The sequence below is a fragment of the Temnothorax americanus genome, unplaced genomic scaffold, assembly GCF_048541705.1.
Source record: "Temnothorax americanus isolate GAGA-0224 unplaced genomic scaffold, ASM4854170v1 Scaffold15, whole genome shotgun sequence".
Classification (NCBI taxonomy): Eukaryota; Metazoa; Arthropoda; class Insecta; order Hymenoptera; family Formicidae; genus Temnothorax; species Temnothorax americanus.
Genome location: NW_027509286.1, coordinates 694048 through 714677, shown reverse-complemented (window position 1 = coordinate 714677; position 20630 = coordinate 694048). Strand labels below are relative to the sequence as shown.

At 45.1% G+C, this 20630-nt stretch overlaps 2 protein-coding genes and 1 long non-coding RNA gene across 5 annotated transcripts; 2 read left to right on the top strand and 1 right to left on the bottom strand.

The window, feature by feature from the left end:
- Positions 1-74: 74 nt before the first annotated feature.
- On the bottom strand, positions 75-3795 carry Mccc1 (Methylcrotonoyl-CoA carboxylase 1). Of its 2 annotated transcripts, XM_077402019.1 has the most exons (9): positions 3270-3795; positions 3119-3185; positions 2666-3050; positions 2245-2579; positions 1868-2164; positions 1333-1542; positions 707-1201; positions 444-629; positions 75-372 (listed from the first exon to the last, which is right to left on the bottom strand). In XM_077402019.1, exons 1-9 carry the CDS (start codon positions 3305-3307, stop codon positions 262-264), a joined length of 2124 nt encoding a protein of 707 aa, XP_077258145.1. In that variant the 5' UTR covers positions 3308-3795; the 3' UTR covers positions 75-261. The 2 variants fall into 2 exon arrangements, with proteins under 2 accessions (XP_077258145.1, XP_077258146.1); XM_077402020.1 differs by lacking the exon at positions 3270-3795 and having other exon boundaries at positions 2666-3063.
- Positions 3796-4303: 508 nt separating this feature from the next.
- Positions 4304-8072, top strand: LOC143895143 (uncharacterized). Of its 2 annotated transcripts, XR_013256236.1 has the most exons (3): positions 4304-4845; positions 7176-7421; positions 7926-8072. It is a non-coding gene; the product is annotated as an uncharacterized LOC143895143 (long non-coding RNA). The 2 variants fall into 2 exon arrangements; XR_013256237.1 differs by lacking the exon at positions 4304-4845 and having other exon boundaries at positions 6018-7534.
- A 281-nt stretch (positions 8073-8353) lies between these two features.
- On the top strand, positions 8354-19749 carry LOC143894964 (uncharacterized). Its single transcript, XM_077401677.1, has 4 exons — positions 8354-8726; positions 9358-9741; positions 15582-15815; positions 16102-19749. The coding sequence occupies exons 1-4, from the start codon at positions 8390-8392 to the stop codon at positions 16461-16463; spliced, it is 1317 nt and encodes a 438-aa protein (XP_077257803.1). The 5' UTR covers positions 8354-8389; the 3' UTR covers positions 16464-19749.
- The last annotated feature ends 881 nt before the right edge of the window (positions 19750-20630 follow it).

The window sequence follows — 20630 nt, the reverse complement described above, 5'->3', positions numbered from 1 at the left end:
TTTTCTCGAAATTGATAACTTCAGCTTTCCTGACATATAAATTTTGACACATTTATAAATACACAAAATACAGATTGTCTGTTTTGCAAAATTTATTGTCTCTTTTTTTTTATTAAAAAATACATGTAACAAAATATAATTTATTTTAAATTTAACGATAATCATTCAACAATTATAAGTTCTGCATCCTTATTTCAGTACCTTTTATCTCAGTGCTATCTCTCTTCATTATAAAATATATATATTATATATATATATCTTTTATATTTGGCACTTGGTCAATTTCACGAGAAGCTTATTTTTGGCAACGTTATCACCTATAGAGCACAGCACGTCCTCAACAATTCCATCTACAGACGCTTTAATAATATGCTGCAAACAGAAAAACGTTAGCTACATCATACGCGTATCGCGCGTTGATATTAATGATCCAATAAATTCACCTCCATTTTCATAGCGACAATAACAAGCAACGAATCGCCCTTCTTTACTGTGTCCCCCTTGTCGATGAAAACCTTGTCAACTAATCCAGGCATCGGGCTCAAAGCGGTGTATGGATTTTGCTCGTCCTGGCTCGTAATCGCGGTCACAAACTTGGGAGTGGGAATAACCAATTGCCATTCACGATCCTACGAACAAAATCGCTCCATAGAAATTAATACGCAAACCATTACAGTCATTAAATTCTACGCAATTAATTAATCACCTTGGTAAATATGTGTAGCTTGTTATTAAGTTTCACCGTTCGCGCCTTAGTGACAATCTCGTCAATTTCCGCAAACAATTCAAAAGTACCATCAGTCTTCTTCAAAGTTCCAGTTACTTTCCTCCATGGTCCTAATCTATTGACTCTCATCAGATACACATCCGGTTCAGGGTATTTCACCTCCACTATGTTATTTTCTTTTCCAACATCGAAGAGAAATGTACGGTTTAACGCGTGATTTAATCTGAGGCCCGTTTCCACAGCGAATGGTGTAAAAGGATCCTTTGTTTCCAAAGACACGCTTAACGACTCCATATCTTCATACAGTATCGAGGCGAGAGTACCCTGTATCAGTAATCTGTTAGATATGTGTAACTTAGGGAATAGTTGCTCAAAATTTTGCTCAATAAACCCCGTATGCACTTCGCCATTTTGAAATTTCGGATGCGCACAGAGATCTTTAATAAATTCTATGTTCGTATCCAAGCCAGCTATCTGTAAATATAATTATTTCAATTGCATAATAGTACAGTCCTATATTATAAATATATCATAAATTCTATAATATATAATAAGTTCAATCTTCGTTTGCCATAAATTTTAAATTTTTTAATTGCGCTACTTACATTGTAGTCACTGAGCTTCGATATAAGTACATCAAGGGCTTCGCCCCTGTCCTTTCCCCAGACCACTAATTTCGCTATCATCGGATCGTAATGTACAGATACCTCATCGTTCTGTCGCACTCCAGTTTCGACTCTGACATTGCCCGTTGCTTCAGGAGGCTTTAAGTACAAAAGCTGACCGGCTCCTGGTAAGAAACCATTCCTTGGATTCTGCGATATCACAACGATAAATCCATTCCATGATAAATAAAATTACACTTATACACATTCATCTTGACACATGTAGAGATCCTCGAGTTTAGAGTACATTCGCTATCTTTTTCTTTAACTTAGCTTTTTCTGACGCGTTCATACATGACAGTCCATGCTGTAAAGTATCGCAGTAATAGATAAATAGCGAACGATATTGTAGATAGCGAATGTACATATCCTTCTCTCTCGCAAGATTTTGACAAAATTACTTTATACCTAGACTCTAATTGTAGGATCTTTAGGCACGTGGAACGCGAATAGACAGAATACGGTGAGTCATTACCTCGGCATAAATTCTCGCTTCAAACGCGTGGCCGTTAAGACCGATCTCTTCTTGCTTAAGCGGGAGTTCCTCGCCGCTCGCAATTCTCAGTTGCCACTCAACCAGATCCAAGCCGGTAATCGCCTCGGTGACGGGATGCTCTACCTGGAGACGCGTATTCATCTCCATAAAGTGGAAACTGTGATTATTCCGATCCATTATGAACTCCACCGTTCCGGCGCCTACATATCCCACAGCTTTAGCGGCACGCACAGCCGCTTCGCCCAATTCCTGTCTCAGCTGCTGAGAAATGCCAGGCTGTAAAATAAAGGGTCACATATAATCGCTTTGGTTTTCCATCGTTCCGTAAATCTCTACAATAGGGAAAAGATCCGTACAGCAGGCGCTTCCTCGATCACTTTCTGATGTCTCCTTTGCACGGAGCAGTCTCTTTCAAATAGATAGACGACATTCCCGTGCTTGTCAGCGAAGATCTGTACTTCCACATGCCTAGGGTCGATAACATATTTTTCCAGAAGCACCGCTGAATCGCCAAACGCCTTCTCGGACTCGGTTCTCGCGGATTCCAGCGCCTCGACGAAATCGGACTCCCTCTGAGCGATCCTCATACCTTTCCCGCCGCCACCGCGCACGGCCTTGATCATCAATGGAAACCCAATCTTCCTGGCTTCTGCCAATAGCGTTTCGTTCGTTTGATCCTCACCGTGATATCCTATGAACATGCAGAATATTAGAAAAATATGTGATGATATGATAGAATATATATATATATATATTTAGAATAGGAAAAACATCCACCTTCTATGATAGGAACTCCAGCTTTTGTCATGATAGCCTTTGAGGTGTTCTTTATACCCATATCTCTGATGGCACTGGCTGGTGGACCAATAAATATGATATTCTCCTTCTGGCACAGCTCCGCGAATTCTGTATTCTCCGAAAGGAATCCATATCCCGGATGCACGGCTTGGCACTTTGCCTGCTTGGCCACCGATATAATCTTGTCCTGTCGCAGGTAACTCTGGCTTGATTGAGCCGGACCGATGCAGTAAGCCTCATCGGCCTGCTCCACGTGCATGGAATTCCTGTCTGCCTCGCTGTACACCGCCACGGTCCTTACGCCGAGCTTCTTGGCAGTTTTCGTTATGCGACATGCTATCTCTCCTCGGTTTGCTATCAGAATCTGCAACACGGATCTATATTGAAACGAGCGTATCTCTTGAGCGACAATCAGTTATTCTGGAAACTGACCTTGTTGATCCTGTCGATCCTCGAAGCCGACTGGTGCGTACCCCGGATATACGAGGTTAGCTGACTCCTACGATCACGTTAGTAATTAATATGTATTAAGATAATACATACAACAAAAGAGAATATTGAAAAGATATCATATGCCACTTGCCTGTGAAACACTGACTTCAATTTTTCAAAATGATACATGATTTATGTGTTTCAACTCGACAAATACATAATAAGTAGCAGTGCGATGCAGTAAATGTATATTCCTTCAGGTTGATTTATCTTCCTTTCACATCATTCACATCCTGCTGAGCTGTAACAACATGCTTACGCGACTGTTTCTTATCAGTCCCATGACTCGACGATACCCATTTGTGATGACCCTGCAACCTGCAACCGATATCCTATAGAAGCACAACAATATCTTAAAAAATTCCTATAGAAATAGCAGAAAAAGTTGCAATATTAAAAAGGGCTAAAAATGCCTCAGAAAGTGCCGCATACACAAGATTTTTACAAGTCATTCAGTTTTTTATTTACTCAATCTATTTTTTTCCGCTTACTATTAAAAGAATTTATAATAATAACTGTGTAACATATATGAGTGAAAGGCAGTGAATTGTTGAAGTGAATTATCGTCGTATGTACATACTCATCTCGTGATATTATGAAAACAACGCAGTGATTTTGGATTTCTGATTCTGAACAAGAGAGAGGAGAGTCGAACATTGATAATGCAGGAACCTGGTTAAATGGAGCAGCAAGGTAAAACAGGTGGTAATACAGGAATCTACCCTTTCGGATTATAATGCAAATTATCCAATAATCCGCAAAGATCTTCCCGAGAACTCCACCAGAAAGCGCGCCCATCTCCCGCCATTCCGCCGCATTATTACTCTTTGTCTGTCACGCGTCCTTTGTCACGTAATGATTTCTAATTGACGCTTTGTACCGCTAATATTGGTATTGTACATACACCTTACTGGCAATAGTGGCAATATGCCGCTCCATTATTACGATCTGACGCGAAGCTTATATTCGGAGGAGTCATACGAAGGCGATCGAATGCTCGTAATGTAATTCATCTCACTTTCTTAATCATTTCCCTCGAATCCTCTTCGCCGTTTTGAAAACGGCAACGGCAACTTTAAAATCATTGAAAATTTCCTCATCCAATTTGACCGTTCTAGGCGATCGCGAGAAGAAGAGTTTTTATACCGATGCAGATCGACAAATTCGAAGATGCGATATTGTTTCACCGTGCATGAGATCCTAGAGAGCCTAGAGTGCGAGAAAATAATTTGCGAGGGGTTGGATATATGATTTCGCGATCGAATCGAAGGCACGAGGCTGCGGTCGACGGTCGTTTGTCCTGACACGGCGCTAATTCGATCGGCGCCGTACGTATAGCCCCGTCGATTTGGCTCCTTTGAATTAGAGCCCGATGATACAAACATTACAAATCCCCCCGGCGAGCAATTCCTGCCAGTCGAGCCGTTCCCAGTTAATTCGAGGAGAACGCCAGAATTATCGATGCCTCTTGTAAATGAGAGACGAGAGGAGGTCTTTAACGCTGTTATAATCAATAAGGGGCTCTTCGATTCCGAATTATAAATTAGGAATAAAAAAATTATTGAGATTTGCAGATCTCGTCCAAATAAATTCAAGAATATTCATCTCCAGGACGTCGGCAAGGCCGAACATTTTTAAGCTAATCAGCAAAATTGCAATGACAATATGTAAGTATGTTTAGATAAATGCCTCCATTATAAAAATAACGCCATTTCAATCGATATCGCCCTTTTAGTTTCGTGAAGATAGCGATTTTCGATCCTCTTCGTGATCAGAGAGCCACCAACGCCTGTAAAATGATCCACGCGCAGAGAAAAAGATCGATTCCGAGTTCGGATCGAACGAGCCGGGACTAGATCCCGATCCCGCGCACGACCGAGTCGAAATCGAGTCTACACGCAATGTAATCACGCATTATCGCACGCGTGTTTGCGTTTACGGGCGCGTGCACGTTCGCGCTTTCGCGCGCGCACGTAAAGGACCATCACCGACGCCGCACGCGGAAATCCGGATTTGCGTGCGTGGCACACGGGCAGCGCACCCACACAAGCACGCGAAAGGGGAGATTTTGTACGGCCGTCGGCCGGTGCCAGATTGATTTGGTTTACCTAAACCGCTATCCCGTCTCCCTCTTGCTGGAAATCAGAGAGAGAGAGAAAGAGAGAGGAAGGAGGGTGCCGTGGATACCGCCCTGAATTTTCCGCCGGCAAGTCGCGGCGAGGAAGGGTGTTTACTCAAGACACGACAATTCATTACGTAATTGAATTGAATGAGCCCTCTCCTTCGCTCCGCATCGCCCATCCCCTTTCCGAAGCGTTCGGCTCGAACCGTGTACGCGTGCGAATGCTCAGGCACGCGTGTGCGTGGTGTACGCGAGCCGAAGGGTGGACCGAGATTCAGAGGTGGATTAAGGGCCGGAAGGGGCCCCCGGAAGCCGGTAAGCCTTGTGCGAAGGTGAGGTTCTCAAAGGTATTTTGTGAGAACAGCTTCCTTGAATCGCATTTACTCGAAAATATTCTCTCGATTTGCGTTAGATATTAGATGCGATGAGAACTTGTGGAAAAACCCTTTAAAGTATACGCACATAATTAATTTTTAAGTCCAGCAACAAACAATAAAACGATTCCAAGTGAGTGTTAATTAATCAGATTAAAAATGTCAGTAATATCCAAATTGCGAATGCAACAGTTTTTTTACGTAGAAATCGTCTGACTTCGCAGACAACAGATATAATCGCGATCAAACATTGAGATATAAATCGCGAAGACGCTGTAACAGTCTAATATCTCTTTCAGAAGTTCCACTGCACGTCGCCTTGAAACGCGATCGTCCCGGACGATGCCGCGCGGAATTTCGCTACGTCCCTGATGATGGGACACACCGTAACCCCCCGTTTCGTCGCCGGCATATATCGCGCGGCGTCTGCACTCCTCTTCTCTGAGGCCGGGGAGATCCCGAAGGCTGGGACCGACCGGAGGGGTTGGTAGCGAGAGCGACCGAATTAAACGATTAGTTAAACTGATTTCGAGTTAGGCGAATGAATAAGTAATCGGATTTCTCGTTAAGGTAATCGCATTGCGCCCTGATTGGCTCCGTCTGCCTGCGTTATAGGCCGCACTCCCGGCATTTTGCCTCTCTCTTCGTCCCCCCCCGTTCACCCTCGTTTACGTCTATGTGCCGTTCTCCCTCCTCTCCTCCCCTCTCTCTCTCTCTCTCTCTCTCTCTCTCTCTGCCGCAAGAGCGAAGAGAGGGTGCCCTCTCATCGTTTGCACGGGGGTGTCCTCGCGCATTCCCATTGTCGCCGTCTCATCTCCCAGAAATTGAGAAGCGCAAGCGTTTCCAGTAATGTACACGCACCGACTTTTCCACTCATATTTCCCGTTATCTCGTTGGTTCATCGCGCTATCAATTACGATCATTTAATTAGCAGAACGACAGTATATCAAAAGTGCTTCAAAATTCGATAATTTAACAAAGCATTCTTTGACGATACTGTTTTCATTGAAGTATCATATCTGATGTTATCTTTTATCTTATTTCACTTAGTCTTTTTCTTTGACTTCGTATGTTGTCAATCAAAGATTCATTCTCCTTTTCTCTTTGATCGTGTATAGGTTGAAGACCGTAACGTGTCTTCATAAATTTGAGAACAAAAAGTTAAATGTCGAAAATGTTTCAAGTTCCAAATTTTATTCAAATGCGTTTGTATCCGTGGCATTCGCACTTCTCGAGCAGACTTTATCATTCTCCCTTCCGGTCCGTCCGTATCCCGTGAAACGGACCGACAACGTTGGAGTCTGCTAGTACCCCGAGCAATTACATTCCCCGAACGCAATCCCATTTAAATATTGTCGAGTTTGGCGGCGACAAACACGGGGCACATGTCCCAGGGTCGCATTCGCACTTGGCGCGAGGAGAGATTTGCCGCGGCGTACCAATGTCGCTCGCGAAGGAGGACAACTTCCATAAATTTAATATCGCGCCGATGTGGATTTAGCGACACGATGGGAGGCAGCGGAATACTGGGATGTCATCTCCGGCGAGACTGGCGCAACAAACGCGACGTACTTTATCGGGGACGGTAAATCGCCGTCTGTGAAATCGAGATTGGCAAGAACGAAATCGAGTTTACGTCTGGCCGATGTACATCATCCTGACAACCCTGAGAGTTCACTTACGCACCGTCGAAAAGGAAGACGAGGAGGGAACAAAGGGAGGAGAAAAGAGGAAAGAGAAGTTACTGGTGAGAAGAGAAGTGGATATTGAAACGGAGAAATATATAGGAGCTGAGAGAGTGAAGCAGCATGTGACGGAAGAAATGCGCTTGTCACGTGTAACATGCAGGGCCGCTTTTATGTGCGTCGTGATCTCTTTCATTGTCAGATTTATTTCTTTCTGAAGATTCCTATATGAGATCTTTACAGAAAATATATTGAATACTGGCAATTCTATATAGAAATATAATCAATAATTTTTGCGTTAAAAGACTCATTATATTTTGCCTGTAATATGTGGTATATACTGTCTTGTAGATTCTTCATATTCAACCAATATCTAAAAAGAGAAAGAGATTATCTTAAAAAATGAAATAAGCAGAAAAAGATTTGTGAATAAGTAGAATATTTTATAATCGCGGATTATAATTTATATGCACGTGTAATTCATGTCTACGTTATCCGTTTATTGAGAAAAAGATAACGTGTTCAAAATTCCCGAGCTCGTTCGTAAAATAACTCTCTCTTTTCAGAACCGGCGCAGAAATAAGTCGACGATCCGACGACCGATAACGAGGCCAGACAAAAAGGAGGAGCTTCGACCGCGGAAGGCATGGGATTAATTACCGCGTGCCCACGGCGGCGGCGGCGGCGGCGGCGACGGCCTGTTTCTGCCTCCAGGTAAATACAGCGGCCCTGACGGTCGACTACATACGGGGCACGGAGGAGGACGCGGGAGAGGACGGTATAGGATGGTCGCCGAGCGGAGGGGTAGTTTCGCCGCGAACGTTTCCGCGGCGGGCGGAAAAGCGGGCGCAAATGCTAATGAGCGTCGGTTTGGGGGGTAGATCGTGCCTGCCTCCCGAAAGGGGTCGAGGGGCTGCGAGCCCCGGATCGTGTCTCGTGCCGCCGGAAACGCGAAGGAGGGAGAAGCGTGGAGGAGCACCACGGGGCGTTTCCATCACGCCCATCGGCGCGCGGATTGGCCGGCGGCCGAATGGCGTCCTGGAGGACGCGTGGCGTCGGGACGCCGACGTCGGGATGTGCCTCCCGTCGACGTGTCTCCCCGGCGACGGTTTTCTCTCGCGACGGCGGCGGCGAGTGCCGTCGGTGCCGAGGCGCGACGTCGCGCGCGAGAGTCGCCCCGATAACCGTGAGGATGGAGCAGCTCGCCCAGTTCGTCTCCAAGAGCTTCGACAACGCGGCGGCGGCGGTGGCGGCGGCTGCGACGAGCGTCGAGGCTGCCGCCGGCTGCAGGGCGGCCGGCGGCGGCAGGATCACGCTCAGTGTCGCGCATCTCATCGGTGATCGCGTCGCGGACGATGGTGACCGGCGTACGTGTATAATAATCTTTCCCGATGAATCGATGATAATGCCATTCTTTAGGTGCCAAATTGGTTGGAGACCGAGCGTTGAGATCGAATCGATTGATGCCAGTGCGCGCAAACTTTTTTCTATGGGATTATCCTTAATGATAGATCTCAATATAAATCAACATCGGCATAAAGATATGCTGGATCAAAAGAAATATATTATGCGAGTCAGGTCGATTTGTATGTGTCTGTGTTTAGTGATCAGTATCAGTAAATGGAGTATATACGGGATTCATTAAGAAGAAATTCATAGTGAAAGTTATGTAAAATTGTATTCTTGTGCAATAACGTTCGCAGACTGCGTGATGATTACTTGGACTACACTTGTGTTAATGTGGATTAAAGAAAAATTAATTGTCAATACCATGTACACATTTTTTAATCACATTTGTCTTTCTTGAGTTACTCTTTTATGTAACGCATTATTATGTCGACAGAAATTACGTTCGAAAGTCTGTGAATGCTCATCGCTGCTAAAATTACAATTTACTTACGAATCGACCTAATCGCCGACGTCTTCGTCACGTTCTTAGCACTTCGCGATCGGGATGGTCTCACGCGACAAACGATTACAAGACGAAACCTTGTTTAGATGAAGCGGCGCAAGAGGCTGCTCAGGCTGCGGCTAGCGTCGTCGAGACGAGCGGAAGCGTCGAGGAACCGCCGTCGCCGGAAGGTCGACTGCAACCGGAAGATCTTTCCGTCACGGCCAAGATCAAGGACATCCGAGACACCGCGGAGAGCCTGCCACCCCTGAAAACGCCCGAGTTGAAGCTGTCGGTTCGCAAACTGCTTGGATGTACTCCCTCGCCGCCGCCTATATCGAGGGATCGATCATCCAGCCCGGAGAATTGCGTCGAATTAAAAAGTCAAAGCTCGAGCGACGGCAAAACTCATGCATCCTCCAGCGATCAGGCCAAGGTGTCCTCGCAGGTTACAAGGTCGAGCGGACAGGGTCAAGAGGATTCCGTTAAGGGTGAGCGTAACAATGAAAGAATATTAACTCGGTTGATTTTTGTGCGTTACATAAAATACAATACAATTATATTTTTCCAAAGATGATATTATTAGAATTTTTATGACCAGTCTTAATAATCTTGAATTAAGGCGATTGCTCACTGGAGTTCGCAATTAATCACCGATTACTTGATTAAATTATAATTAAATTATTAGGAACTAAAATTACTAAATGAATTGCAAAAGATTACTTTTTTGCAAATTAAGCTAAAAAAAATCAAATTAAAAGCTGGTTTTTCAAAATTATATACTTTAATCGAGAGAGCAAATTATTCGGGAGACTCTAGTATTTAAATAATTTTATTTTCTCGCGGATTAAAAACAATTTGTGTCTCGAATTATAAATAATGTTTCGCAATTTTCTTTTTTCACAAAACTTTTTTCACGCTGATTTGGAAAAATTGTTGCATTAATGAAACTAAAAATCGACAAAAAGAATGTATTATTGATTTCAATTAATTAAATTATACTGTAACATAATATGACACTGCGATATGTGGATTACATTTGCGTAACATTTTATTTTCATATCTATCATAGATACGAAGTATAGAGATATGTTTCTTATCTACCGTATTCAGGATCGCTTGATCGAACTCAAATCTCAAAATCCATTCTCAGACCGTCGTCCCGTTTTATGCCTGCCCTGGCCCAATGTGCGATGGTGTCAACTTTGATTTCGACTGATCGACGTTTCTTGCGGCTAGCCCGTTTGCGATTGCCGTGCGAACGAGTGCGGGAAGGTCAGGAACCTCCTATAGTGGCGGCATCGAAGTTGCAGGCACCGGAGGGATTCGATCTTCGTTTATAATTCAGGCCGTCGTCCAATAAAGCTCACAAGTGATTGGGAATAGCTGACCGTTCGCAATGTAACGATCGGCGACCCGATCGGCGATTTCGCTCACGAGCCGAGTCATCTTCGATAAAACACTCGCTCCGCCGAGCACTGAAAGATGAAATTACTTCGATTCTCTTTTAGACCGGAAAGTGCCTCTAACAAAAGTAGACCGCACTCTCACAAGAGTCGATTCATAAGGATTATTCTCGGATCGTGTTATTTTCTGACGTTTTGGAAAAATTTGGGACATTGCGCGTAAGTCATTTTTATGCGAAAAATTTGTACAGAAAAGATCACTAATTGTTTCGTCCAAAAGATTGAAAGTTTGTTATAACTGTTTCTAACTCTGTCTAAAATCGATAGAGAACTCTTGCCGGGGCATCCAGAATCCTAATGAATTTGTTTCGAATTTTGTAAAAAGGGGGCCAACAGGGGGCCAACTTCATAGACGTTTTAACTGTCTCTCGCTTGAAAACTCAGAGATCAACTTGCTGGATATCAATATCTCTGACACATTACTTCTATTAAAATCTTTGTGATTTATCTCTCAATAAGGCAACATTCGATTTCTGTCCATCTGATGAGTCATTAGCCGGCAATTGCCTCAATATCGCTTCAATTCCACCTCAAACGATGTTTCCGAACGAGTCTGTTAAATTCTACAAATTAATTTTGTAGCAATCGGTCAATCGCCATGGGACAACTGGTCTGTGCGACGAAACTATCGCATGCGCGAGTAACGAGGGAGAGCGAATGGAAACGAGGCGGACGAACGGAAGGGTCGAATCGACGGCGATCACGTTATAAAAAGCGTGCGGCGTTGAAGTATAACGCCACGCACGCTTCCCCGCGCGATAACTCGAGCGAGCCGAGCGGGCAGGACGCGGCGCCATGAATTTATGGTTTAATATGCGGCCCGCCGCGTTAGTTGTGTGTACGCCCCCTAAACGGGGGGCGGGGGACCGGGGGAGAGCGACGAGAAGCGCGGTGGCTGCTGCTGCTGCTGGCTGCAGCACCACCGGCAGCTCGCCTATCTCTCGAGGGCCCATAACTTTTTCCGATTAAGCGCAAATCAAAAAGCAATCTACCCGGCCGGCAGCCATCGCAGCCGCGAAAGTAAAACCGTAAATATTCGCCCAGGAGCCCGACCGGGGGGGGGGGGAGAGGGGACATCCGGCGTACCAGAAAGGGCGTAAAGCAATAAATATTAATGCACCTTGCAGGCGCTGATCGCCTCCGTACGATCCTCTTACGCTATAATACATTAATTAAATCGCCGTATAGCTCTCACGTATACGTTCCACGCCGAGATTAAATTGCGGTCACTTTCCGTAACAATCGACATTCATTATAATGTTGTTAATCGAAGATGATGGTTTTTAATAGCTTAAAAATTTGACAGGTTGATAACGAAGATAGAGGAAACGCAGCGAGATCTTCAGTATGGATAAAGCTCATTAGAAGATTGCGTCTGATTACACACCTACTTTGTTTACTGATACAAGCAGATCAGAAATTCGAGGTTTCATTTCATAAAATTATAATGATTCTAATACTGGATAATGGAGACTGGTTATCGGTTGGTATATATATCATCGCATTATTCCTTTCTAATGTCGAATAAAATATTTTGATGAGTTTTCACATTAATGTGAAACGCGTGGAGGCTTCGTAGATACTTCCTCAAGTTCTGTAGATAATACCATCACGAGCCTTGCAGCTTTTCAGAAACGAGCACTCCCACCGATGCGATACTCCAAAGCACATTTCGCCTCTCCCGACGATTTAGCGTGGCGTGCGCGCCCATCGGTCTTCAGTCGCCCGTGTTTTTCCGCGATTGCCGTAAGTGTTGGTGCTTGACCGCTGGTCAAAGGCCCGTGCGCTCGTACGTATATTTATGGCACTTGGGGCGCGAGTTTCTTGAAGTATGATAGGAGGGTGCGCGGCCGCTACTTTAGGAAAAATGAGAGAGAGAAAGAGAGAGAGAGAGAGAGAGAGAGAGAGAGAGAGAGAGAGAGAGCTCCCTTCGTATTTACGTTCTAACTTCTCGCCAAACGTTCTCGCGATAAGTCGCAATACAGAAATGATAAATTGTAGCTTTCAAAAAATATTCACACAAGTAAAATGGGAAAGTATTGAGATTAAGTGTTCACTTGGGAAAATGGTACACAAGCTGTAACGTCAAACTACGGCTAAATATTTGAGCTTGACGATTAAATCTAATCGTCTAAACTAGATCGTTAAAAAGAATGAAGGACTTAATTGAAAAAATGTTATTTTACAGTGTCGAACGGTGTTCGTGCTCTGGGATTGCCCTGAGATTCGAAAAGAATTATGCGACAAGGGGTTAACTCCTCGGAGGGCCGGCACGCGGGCCACTTTGCTTCATTAAGCAATAAGTGATTGCATGCCTTAAACCCCCTTGCTTCTTGCGTATTTATGGGACCGTGTGCCATATGCAGTGGCTACGCTGGGATACGACGACGCTTTTATACGTCTAATGGCCGTGATATCTCGGCTCGTTTTGGAGGGAGAAAAATAGTACAGCCAAGGTGGCGGTCGGTCCGGGGGGGGGGTAGCTCTTCGGGGGTGGCTTAACTGGATCAGGCCAAGAGGGCAGCGCTCTTAGTAATTGAATTAGTGACCCCTCGCGTCCGAGTGTGATTGCTTTGGGTTTTCCAGTAGCAGAGTTCGGTTATCTGTTCCCCTCTTCGTCCCGCAGGACGATCCTTCTCGCCGTCTCGATCTCTACGAGGTATCGGATAACGTTCAGCAACACTACGATTTTGCACCTCGGATCGAGACGCTCGGGATATACTCAGGTAGTTTGGCCAAGTAGATTTGGAGAAACGTGTTATGGGACTTGGAAGATACCTATGGATTCTCAGAATTTCGATTGCCGAAGTTAACGTCAACGATCAGTACTTTAGTGCTGCGATAGTCGTCATTCTTTCTTTATTCAATTTTTCTTATGAAACTCTCTAAATTGTAAGAATAATTATTGTAACACGTAATCGTACTAATTTACTGTTATTCTCTTTTCAGAAAGTAATGCTTATGAAAAATGAGACGGATACCTATGAATTCAAACAATGCCGATTTTCGCCTCCCTCCCTCCCCCCACCCCCGGTTTCTACGGTACATACGGTAATAAACGGCCGGCACGTTCGAGTTAATGACTGCGACAACGCGCGTGTGTGTTGCGCCGTGGCTTATGCTAACAATGCGCGGACGAGGGGCGTCGAAAACCGCGCGAGTTATTTTGGCGTACGGGAGGGAGGTGGTTTTAAACCACCGCTGTACATATGGATGCGGGCCGCACACCCTGCCTAGGGCTCAGATTGGATTACGCGGATATGCGCTAATTGATTAAAGCGCCGTACGCCGTACGCAATGCCGCATGGCGATCGCGCCGGCGTGCAAACGGACGTGGACTGCAGAGCGCGTCTCCCGTTTTTTGCCTCCGTTTCCAGATAAATCGCACGGCCGTTCTATTATCCGTGGAAAGCGACACCGCAGAATATTCCGATAAAAACGCAATTTATCAGTTTCTCGACTCTCATTTGCGTTTAATACATTTTCCCGCGAATTAGCGAATGAAATCCAAACATAATAATCTGATTCTTAAGACGTTCTTAATTTTATAGAAATGATTGATAATGTAAAAACTAGCAAGAAATAGAATAACTATTCTGAAAGGAAGTTACAGATTACTTCTTGTTTCACGAATTTTTTATTGTTAATAAATTAAATCAGGACTTTTGGCTCAGTTCATAATTCTCAGTTTTATTTTAAAAAATCGTTAATGTTACAAAAGCATGTAAAGCATGTAAAGATCTCGATTAGAGGATAATTATCCTGAAGGATGGATGAAAAGATGCTCCGAAGCGAAAAACTTTCTTGGCGCGTCGTATAGAGCGGCCGCAAAGCATCGCCGCGAGTTAGAGAGACGCTTGGATAATTAACGGCCATACGATTTAATTAATGGTCGCTTAATGTAAAGTAACTACGGTACTACGGCTCTTCGAGGTGTTGCCGACGAGAAGGAGGCGAGGAAACTTGGAAGGGGGCGCATCGCGAGGAAGAGAGGGAGGGACAAAGGTGGATTAAGTGTCTCGCGTAAGAGCCCTTGACGAAGGGGATGTGATTTATATAATTTAGCAAAGTGGTGAGCTACGCAGTCTTGTACCAGGTCGTTAGTCATCCCTACCCTCTCCGCTAGACGAGGGGCAGGGGAGGGGGAGGGCGAGCTCGTACCCTCTCACCTTAATCACCCTCCTCCTTCGCCTTTCTGCATCTGTCCGATGAAATCTTCCGCGTGAAGATGCGCTCTTGATGCGACCCCGCACAAGTTTAACACCAGCGCAGCGGTTGATATACACCGCGCCGCGTTACGCGGTTCGGAGATTCCGTGCTTACTTTTATAGTTCTTCGGCGTGTGGGAAGAAATAACTGTCGCGTTTCCCTCGCGTGGAATACGCTTGTCCTAATGTCATCCAATTAGAGACGCTCGCGCCGGCCGGCATCTCGATTTGAATAAGATTCTCATAAGGTGGCGAGATATATGTTGATGGCGCCCAGACTGGAAGAAATGGCCCGTGAACGATTCGCAAAGATCAATTCGGTAGCACACTCTGGTCGCTTCGGCCCCGGTCGTTCTGGCTCGCGGCGCGCATTTGTCCCTGTGAATTAATCATCGCGCGACGAAAACCTTCCCTGTTACCCGCTATATACACATCTCCAACGATGACTCACGAGTCACGGCATTCGGATTTCTCTGTTTCGCCGAAAGCATTCCTTAACAACGAGAGAAAAACTCATCCTTTTACGCTGTAACGATATATAATTTTGCAACGTAATCGAAAAAGCACCCTATCCTATAAAAAGCGTACAATAATCCTTTTAACAATTTTATACGCAAGAATTTTTCCACATTTACTTGAGCAATAATTAATTTGTAGGATCCAATTGCCGGAACAACGGAAGTGGCAACGGCAAGCAGAGGAGATCGCGGACGAACTTCACCATTGAGCAACTGGCCGAGCTCGAGAGGCTCTTCGACGAGACGCACTATCCCGACGCGTTTATGAGGGAGGAGCTGAGCCAGCGGCTAGGTCTCAGCGAGGCGCGGGTACAAGTCTGGTTCCAGAATCGACGCGCCAAGTGTCGTAAACACGAGAGCCAGTTGCACAAAGGTAACACGCCGCTAACGGAACTCCACAGCGGACATAGCTTTCATTTTCTTTTTAGTCTAAATATCAATCTTTTCTAATTAAACGAGACGTATGGTAACGTATGATAATTAATCAAGTATGGTACAAGAAAAAACGACTATAATTTCAATCAACGTTGATAATTGTGAGATAATTTCGCATTTGTTGCCTGATTAAAAAATTGATAGGACTTCTTCTTTTTCTCTTTTGTTATAATTAATATATTTATAATTAATATATTTGGTTGTAATTTTAAATTTTCTCACAGGCGTCGCCGGGAGCATGGTGCTGGCGCCGCGCAGCCCGCCGACAACGTTGGAGCCATGTCGAGTTGCACCTTACCTGCCAGCCCTCAGGTTGCATCCGCCGATGCAGGGAACGGCCGCAAACGTCACAGTGGGATCAGCCTTCGACCCGGCAGTGCTGCACTATGCGGCGGCCGGAGGCCTTTTCTGTCTGCCGCCACCACCGCCGCCCCCGACGTCGTCGGCCGGTCATCCTCCTCATCCGCTGAGCCTGGCGGCGTCACTGGCCGCCGCGGCGGCTCGCTCGAAGAACAGCAGCATCGCAGACCTTAGACTGAAGGCGAGACGGCACCAGGAAGCCTTAGGGCTCGACAGGCCCGCGTAAAGTCCGCGGTGTGGTACGTCTTGGACGAAGAGGGATGAAGACGGGGATGAAGAGGTGCGGGTTGTCTTGACGGTGAGTACACCCGAGTTTAGAGAGGATCTGTACTCTCATCGAAATGTGACTTTGAGCGACGCGAAGGAAGGACAATGGACCGATATTGTGATCGCGGTGACTTCAATTTTCGAATATCATAAGGAAGGTGCTTATTTTACGTCAGAGTGAATCGTTGTCGGCGCTCGTTAAAACTCTACAAACGGGCAAATATAGATCTGTATCTTTTCTGAGTGAAAACTTTAATCCAAATTCAAGAAATTTTAATTGTATTATTTTTTTCCTTTGTATTATTTTGGTTCTGGTATTGAAAACGTTGCGGTTGTTTGTTACACGGTTAAAGTTATAAAAGCGGCACACGCGCATCTCTTCATCCGCGACGTGCCGAAGAGTTTGAGAAGTACAAAGGACATTCAATGTGTATAAAGTAAAGGATATGTGCGACGGGAAGCATGTAACATACATAATGTATACTGAATCGGGAATCTCGCTTGTATGTCGATTAGCGTACTCTGTGTCGAAGAACTGTGATGTAAAACCGCGAAGTTTAATCAGCACCGATGTCTTAGGAAGGTGCGACACATTATTGTAAAGTTTATAGGTAGTCACCAATTTTTGAACCAGTTCTCATCTCATGTTATAGCGGGCGTTCGTTCGGAGCGGAAGTTAAACATAGCTCTGTGTATGCTCACGCGTGCGAAGGCACATTTAAACAGAACGTTTGTCCAAGTGATACTTGTCAACGTGGAAACACAGGATGTGTCAAGGTGCGTCCAATATTTTGATGAGTTAAGAACAAAGAAAATGGTAAAACATTTTCTAAAATACGTTTTGTTGACGAACGCAGCTATTGTCGACGCCGACCAGAAAATTATTTGAGAAACGAGGCGCATCGAAATCACTGACCAGCTGTATAAAAAGGATCTTAAATCGCGTCTCTAAGAATAGATTTAAGTCGCAAAAGCAATTTCCACGCGGGCGGTATCAGTCCACGGTGAAATTCGGGAAATGCCAAGATCACTGATCATCGTAAAAGGAATCGTGCGTCGTTACCAAGAATAGATTTCGGTCGCGACAGTTCTTACCGGCGATATTAGTCCACAAGGGAATATGGGGAAACTCCAGGACGCGCCAGGATCGCTGACCAACCGCTGGCGGGAATTATAGATCGCCGCGTCTTGGCAGCGGCTTGGAAGACATAACTCTCGTAGATGATTCACGGGCGGGTGGACGGACGCCGGACGATTTCTCGCGTTCGTCGCCGGCGAGCGAGCGAGCGGGGGACGGCGGACAGCATCGCCGTCGGGGCGCTAATGCAATAACGCGCGGCTACGCGGATAAATCAAGCCGGGGCGAACCGCTCGAGCGGTGGCTGTGCCGTGCCGTGCCATGCCGTGCACTGCCACGCCGCGTAATCGCGTTACCCCGGTCGTCCCCGGGGCGCCGTTATTGTCCCGGAACCCCTTGCCCTCAGAAGGGAGGACGAGGTGCTCCGAATATCGCGCGTTCCTCCAGCCCGGTAATTCGTCCGACTTATCTCCGCGTAAATCGTGAGGCGCGATTCTTGTTTCTCATCTATTAATTAGCGGGAGAAATTAAGAACTTTTACGATACTCCTCGAATACGGAAAATTCGCTGAGAGAAGGGTGAGATGTTCTGGATGTTAAATACTGCTGTTATATAGCACGAGGATATATTAGTGTTTGTCGAGGACGTGTTGCGGAAACTCACCGCTATATCAAATCGCGATGAAACGTCTTCCAGTGCATTCTCGTGCAGATAAATCAATCATGCATCTCGGAGGAGGGTTGTAATCGCGTTAACACGGATTTATTCCGGCCATCCCCGGGGCGTCGTTATCGTCTCATCCGCGTGCGTCGATAGGTCGAAGCAACGTCGCGTGACCGTGATTTGATTAGCGACTTTAATTAAAAAGAACGCCGGCGCACAGTAACCGCTTCAACGTATACGACCCATATACGTTGAACTTTTTATGGGCGTTGTATATAAAATAGGGAAAACCCATAATTCGGTCCTTTTACGACCGCAGGATTGATTCTGCAACGGTGACTTACGGTCTCATAAACCAACATCTTTTTCACGATGAAGCTTTCTAATATATAGATTAGCAGATTTTCATTGAATTATAATTAATTCAGTTATAAAGATATTTTAAATATAATTAATTATCTGCTACATACGTATTGAAATTGAATCCATTCGCCAATTATGTTGTAATGTTGCCGTGTTCAGCCGCCCGTGTAATTCATTTAGCGATTTGCGATCAAATTGTCATCTATTACTCCGTCCCGGAGGAGTAATGGACGCGAAAATGTGTTCTATTTTCCCTGTCAATTCTCGTAAAGAATCACCGAGAGTTCTTGTGACGTTATAGAAAGAACGCGTTGTGTAGCGTTGAACATATCTCCCTTTATATTTTAATTAAGTGTTAGTTATCGAAGATACTTCTACTAGAAGACGTAGAATTTTAATAGTTTTTCTTCATTTATTTAAATATATTTGATCTTTTTTTAGGTTTTCAAGCAGAGCAATATAAAGATGAGTCTCATCGTTATCATCGACAATCACTGACTTTGCGATGATAGCAATAAACGGAAATAGTAGAAGTTACAATAATTTGCAGCAGCTACGCAAATTAACGGTGAAAATAATGATGCTCCACCTCATTCACAGATAGGAAGATAATAATAAAAGCGCAAGGCCAGGGCCAAGGGTCGTATTCGCCCTTCCACCCCCGGTGACGCTTTCTGGAATAAAATAAAACCCTCTCGTATCCCCGGGATAATTCGGAGGGCGCCGAGGGGTGTTCCTCTCTCTCTCTCTCTCTCTCTCCCCCTTCGCTCATTTTAATCCGAGTTTTAAGAAGTTTTTCCTATTGCTCGTAAATTGGCCGTCGTTTGTCTGGCCGGGGTCACGTGGGGCCAGCGAGAGGTGGGAACCACCCTCGGGGTATTCTCCCCACTACAGCGAAAGATCCTGTTGTTCGCACATTGCGCATTCGTAGCGCGCGAGTGGGGAACGGAAACTCGTAACTGCGATATAATGTCCCGCGAAAACCAGCTACCATCATCAATTATCTCCGCCCCCTTGTCTCTTCAGAGGGGATGAAACGGGGAATAATCGAGAAGTGCGCGGGGGGAGAGACGACTTGTCGAGATTTCTTGAAGACGTTGCATAAGATCGGAGACGTAAAAATAATAGCAGTAATAATATTATTTTTTAAAAAGTAAGTAATAAGATTATCTAAAAAATTTATGTCCCTAAAAGATCAAGATAGACTTGACATTTCTTTTATACTTTTATCTCTGAAACCAAAAATTTTTAATATAGTAATTAAGTTACTTAAAACACGAATTATCTCTTGTCTTTGATAAATATTTTTTACGACGTCTAAAATTCCCTTCAAATAGAATTTCATTGCATATATATTTTTTTATGTTAAATTATTTTATCGTTCAGCTCGAGGACTATCGTTGGAAATTCGCTAACGCCCGGTCGGATCATCGGCGAAAAATTCGCGGCAACAGATCAATCCTGCAATTCCGGCGGGACGGATGCTGCGCGAGATTTGGAAATAATTCAGCCCCGCGCACTGACTGGCGGGCCAAGGGGCCGCTTGCTCTTTCCGGCCGCCCCCGCGTGCCTTAATCTAATCCAAGGATAATCTAAAATTCATGACACACATAACTGCCAGGCGATGATATATCTGGCGGGGGTGTAAAGGCAGCAGCGTCTTCTCCGTTTTCCCCCTTACCCATATCCTCGCCGTTCTCGTAGCTTGCAGTTTGCCTCGGTGGGCACCCAACAGCAATCACTGGCATTATTATTTAATGCAACGCGCGTGGCGCGGCGTATACACCGAACCATACCCAACTATACCCGTAAATCGCGATATCGTAGAGACCTGCTGCTGGATGCTGTTTATCTCGCGAGAGGAATTACCAGCTCGCGCGCGCGCGCGTGCGATCGCCGCCAGTTGATCTTTCTTCTCTAACATTCGGAAACACGGTAAATTAAACAGGCCGTAACTGGTCGCATATCGACTGTTTATGATAGTTTCTGTTTAAAGAGATTAAGTATACTGTCTGGATAGAG